Raw genomic sequence first — 5,000 nt, forward strand, 5'->3', positions numbered from 1 at the left:
TTGCTAGTTTTCCAAAACTGTCGAAATTTGCTATTTTCCGAGACTTTGCATGGGAAGAACCAAGGCACAATCTTTGAAAGCGCCTCGGATTTTCCCAAAGAACGCACCCTAAGTTGAATTAAAAGAACATGCAAATTCTTGCATTGGGAAATCACTCGATATTCATGCACCCAAATCTTCCACGTTGGCGTACAGCTGTGTATTGTCATAAATGTCCATGTTGATCAACCTCTGCAAAGCCAAAAGAAACAACAACAACAATCATGAGTAGAGCACAAATTCTTGGTTTTTCTTGGGACATCAAAGCGGCTTTGTTGATGTAGTTGTTTAAAGTAAAAACAAAAAACAAAAACAGCAGTAGACTAGCAACCTTTGTGGCATGATTATGGTGCTGCAGCAAGAATCCCCCTACAGGAAGGGGTTTCTCTCCACTAACTGAAATAATAATCTCTAGTAAAGCGGGTGATCGGGCGAATATTGTGTGTGTAAAATATTGTGGGGTAAAATCATAGCCAAAAATTAGTCTGTAAAATGAGGGAGAGAAATTCACAAAGCAACCTCCCAACCTCACGGTGGAGTTACCAAAACAAAACAAACTCTGTGTGAAATCATACGTAGAGCACAAATCCTTGGTTTTTCGTAGGACATCAAAGCGGCTATGTTGATGACCAACAAAACATGGGCCGTCTCCTTGGTGTCCTTGAGTTAAACTCCTTTTATTTTTTTTGTTTTGTTTTATTTATGTTGAAAAAAGGTGATAGTTGATAATGACATGAAACCCAAGACCAAACGTTTCTAATTATTGCTTGCAATGGAGATGGGATGAGGTACTGATACTATCATCTTTTAAATGTTGTGGTAACATATAAAACAACAATATTTGCTAAAGAAGACACACTCCTTATTATGATGTAATACTAAAGGTGTCAAAAGCAACAGAAGACCTATTAAAAAAACCATATATGTATTTTGCATGAAAACGCTTAAATCTAAAAAACGAATTCAGTAACCACCATTTTTTGCTGTAAATTAATCGGCAGGCTAAAGTAAAACTCTCCACAAAACAATCTGGAGTGGATTCAGAGCTACGTGAAATATTCCAGTTGTGAAGATAGCTCTGAATTCACTCCAGCGATTTTTTTTAAACTTTTCAAAGAGTTTCTATTTGCTCTCCAGTAATAGAAAAATGGGGCTTACCAAAAGCGTTTCTAAAATCACCATTAAAGGAAAAAATCTAGAGTTTGGGATGAGTTGCCTGTTGCTATGGTAAATAATAAAGTCTCACACTGTTACGTGCATTTTGTTAAGCAATAGTTACTTTTTTCATGAAACTATAACATAACTACTTTGGTGATACAGTGCTGTAGAGTCAGTCCTTAGAATAATGCAGTTTCTTGTGAACGTTTTGGAACTAGTTTGAACCTCTGAAGATGATAATATGGGAATAAACGAATCTAACAATCTTGAGTTGCTTTTCTTAATACTCAGTGCTCCACTTAGATCCACACCTTATGTTGATTTTCCATCTTTTTCAGCTTGTCTTTCAAATTAAGGAATGTTGGTCTGGCATTGGGGTCTTCCAACCAGCAAGACATCATTATTTTGTACCTGCAAGGAATAGAACAGAGATTTGGACAAAAGATATCATTTATGAAGGAACAATGTATTAAAGACATACATTTGAACTGCCGGAATGAAACAAGTTAAGTGTTGAGATCATCACACTACGTTGTAGCTCCCACCAAGGTGATCTGGTGACGTAATGTGGAAGACTGGGAAGAAAAATTTTAACGCCGTATCCATTTCCATGGCCAAAACTCAACAGATCATTCGGTGTCTCCCACATTTCCTGTTACTGAATGAACATTCAAGAGGAAACCGCCGAGATCTAACCTCGCCTCTGCCATGTTGAATTCGGAAATAACATTCAAGGCCGCGCGCGGTTGTGGGATACGGCGTTAAAATTATTCTCTCCAGTTCTCCGAATTACGTCACCAGTCACCTGGCAGATGGCTTGAGAGCTCAATTGATAGAGCACTGCATCAGTATCGCAGAGGTCATGGGTTTGAATCCCGTTCAAGACTGAATCTTTCAGGTGTTCCTTTCGTTACTGCTATAGTAGCGTGCATAACTGCAATTATCTTAAAACTGAACTCGTTTCATCTATATTGTTATGACCGTTTGATCTTTTTGACCAATAGGAAGCACGCTCACCTTTTTCAAACGAGTGCGAGTGTTTCACCAGGGGTTACAAACACTGAGAAACAGACGAAAGCACGACGCCGTAGGCGGCGTACTTTTAATGTTTCGAGGTGTTTGGAACCCCGGATGAAACAAGAAGCACGAGTTTTTGAATGACTTCTCAACCTTATGAGTGTAATGTGGTGATCTTTTCTTTTATCAGACAAGTGATAGTAATTTGTAAAGGAAATGAATATTCAATATTTGGGTGGGTTTAAAAGGTAGAACGTTCGAATAAATTTACATAATAGGGCGTAACGGAGAGCGAGTCAGAATCAAGTCGTTTTCGCCTGCCAGAATCGTCTTCCCAATAAGTGCTGCGGTTAACGAGGCCGTTCCAGTTTCAACTTAATATAAAAAAAATTGGGCTGCGAATACTTTCGTGGAATGGCTGAGGTTATATAGGAGAGGTACAAGTACCAGTTTTAGAATGCAGTGAACTATGAACTACACAAGGTTCAAGCATTGAGTGCAAACATTGCTGACATGGATGCTCTTTCGCTGAACTATTAGGTTCGTTTTAATCCTCTAGACACTAACGATGAAAGGTACTACAAAAGTTGTATCTTGAATATTCGGGAAATTCAAAATGCATTGGGTTCTGATGGATGATTTGTTTCTTTTTCCCCGAAGGTTTATTAGTACAAACGTTCAATAAAACTAAAGTGTTTTGATCATTTTTTGAACTAACTCGGACGTTTCTTGGTCTGTCGTTTTATTGGGTATCAAGATACATATACACTTGACCACAATGGGGCACTCAGTTTGGCTAAAAACCTTATGAATTATTAATATATTTGAGAAGGTTTTATCAGAACCAATTAAAGGCTGCTGTTATCATCCTATCTGCATGATAACGGTTTGTTATGCAGCAAGCAAGGGTTATAGTTACAATTCATTGTCCACGTGTTGTGGTTTGGGCATCCTGTATCCTTCTTGAAGCAAATTTGCAATTTTTCTGCCATCCATCCGAGGATAGGGTGATCCACCTCAAAAGAAAAGACCATTTTGCATTTGTCATGTTGAACATTCTGAAAATTAGATATACCATCTGCTCTCCATTATTGAGAACTTTTCTGTGATATTCAATTTGGCCCTGTATACTGTAAATTCGATAAAAATCATCTTTCCATAGAAACTATATAGTTTTCTCAATTTTAAATGCCATCCGTGAGGTAGTGATAGGCTTACCTATGGTGAAAATTTCGTAAAGAAGAACTCCAAAGCTCCATCTATAAAAATGATAAACAAGACTGAACAAGATATTTAATGTGCTAGCATCAATCACTTCATCAACCTTGTCTTTCTTCTTTTTTGCTCTTCTTAGGATTCTGAAGGGTACACGCATTGTTTTATAAAACATAGAATTTGACAAGTTAAGGTCTCGTCATAGGTTCTAATATCAGTATTTATGCTGATGAGGAATTGTATTAATATCATTTTAATGCACCTTGAAGATAGTTTTAAATTCAAGAAAATATTCTTTCCTTTGAACATTTTATGTACTGTCACGACCTCGAGCCAATATTCAACAGCACGCCTTATCACGCTCAGTTAGTAAGAGGTGAGTTATGCACTGTAAAATAAAATATATTGCTTTAGAAAAATGCTTTGTGCGCATTTTTCGAGCAACAAGCCACAAAATTACCGCAACAAAAATTTTGAACATGCGCCAGTAAGTATATAAATGATGCGGTGGTGTTAAGCGATGGTGTGAGTGCGAGAACTTACACATCACTCTTGGTTGTGTAAGTTCCATACATAAGAGCTTCGTATGCCGTCCATTTTACAGGAAGGCGGCCCTAGCGTTTGTAGAAAAAGAAAACATTTCAAATATTAATTGTCATTCATAAAGATACAGTCCTCATGCTGAAAGAAGAAAAAAACATACTAGCATTCTTTGCTTACTTTTCCTCTTTTTCCGAACAATCTGTCTCTGGGTTTTCTCCTTAAATTATTTGCTTTATTATCGCCGCCATTTTGGTGCCAATAGAGTTTTGGTAAGTTTTTTTCATTTATACCACCAGCTTGGGAGGGATATCAATTTTGGTAACGTGCTCCAAGTCAAGGATACAGACCCGTCCACATCAAAAGCAGGACTGCACATGTGAAACCCGACATTCCTTCATGCCACCAACAAAGAACAAGTTAACTTGGACAATAATGAATTGAATATTATAATTTAAGGCATTTCAGAAAAAAAACATACTAAGGAAGCTTTTAGAAAGTCGGATATTTTCGGCTTTTCCTTACAGTTCTTGGTACTCTTTAAGTAGAACAAGATCAAGCTTTTTTCAATCTGCCACCTGTGCAGACCATTAATCCAATGTTTTAACTCTTTAAAAGAGCTTTACCTAACATGCAAGTTTTTCATTTTGTTGAATTGCAAGCACACGGTTTGAAAGCTACAAACACAGGCCATTTTTACATTACTCGCTTATGAAGATGTTTACTTTTTCTAGATTGAATAGGGTAAACGAAGGCAAGTTTCCTTTTGCGATGCAGTCTGTGCTCTGCTCTCTTAGTAATTTCTCACTTTACCTTCGTCTTCCTTTCATAAATGTTTTCCTGTTGCACATCTCTGGCCATTCCAAAGTCTGTCACTTTACAAGTCTCTCTTTCTCCAACCAGCACATTACGAGCGGCAAGATCTCTATGAATGATCTGCGGTAGAACACGGTGTTATTGAGGCAAGACTTTGTAGCTCCATGAATGAATAGAGAAAGACTCGATAAAATCACCTTGAGTTCGTAACTTTA

At 37.5% G+C, this 5,000-nt stretch overlaps 2 protein-coding genes across 4 annotated transcripts in view; both read right to left on the reverse strand.

Moving 5' to 3' along the window:
* LOC138030115 (tyrosine kinase receptor Cad96Ca-like) overlaps positions 1-5,000 on the reverse strand; it is an 86,538-nt gene that overhangs the window by 77,540 nt on the left and 3,998 nt on the right. The gene's annotated exons all lie outside the window — the stretch shown is intronic.
* The window catches only part of LOC138030094 (fibroblast growth factor receptor 3-like), a 32,038-nt gene that overhangs the window by 396 nt on the left and 26,642 nt on the right, over positions 1-5,000 (reverse strand). For both annotated transcript variants that reach the window (XM_068877952.1, XM_068877953.1), the window contains exons 14-19: positions 4,783-4,905; positions 3,973-4,043; positions 3,433-3,473; positions 3,134-3,230; positions 1,509-1,608; positions 1-231 (exon numbers count right to left, since the gene is read on the reverse strand). The exon at positions 1-231 is cut by the window's left edge and continues 396 nt beyond it. In XM_068877952.1, coding sequence (XP_068734053.1) covers positions 163-231; positions 1,509-1,608; positions 3,134-3,230; positions 3,433-3,473; positions 3,973-4,043; positions 4,783-4,905 — 501 coding nt within the window. In that variant the 3' untranslated portion in view covers positions 1-162. The remainder of the gene's footprint in view (positions 232-1,508; positions 1,609-3,133; positions 3,231-3,432; positions 3,474-3,972; positions 4,044-4,782; positions 4,906-5,000) is intronic.

This window comes from Montipora capricornis, chromosome 13, assembly GCF_036669925.1.
Source record: "Montipora capricornis isolate CH-2021 chromosome 13, ASM3666992v2, whole genome shotgun sequence".
Taxonomy (NCBI): Eukaryota; Metazoa; Cnidaria; class Anthozoa; order Scleractinia; family Acroporidae; genus Montipora; species Montipora capricornis.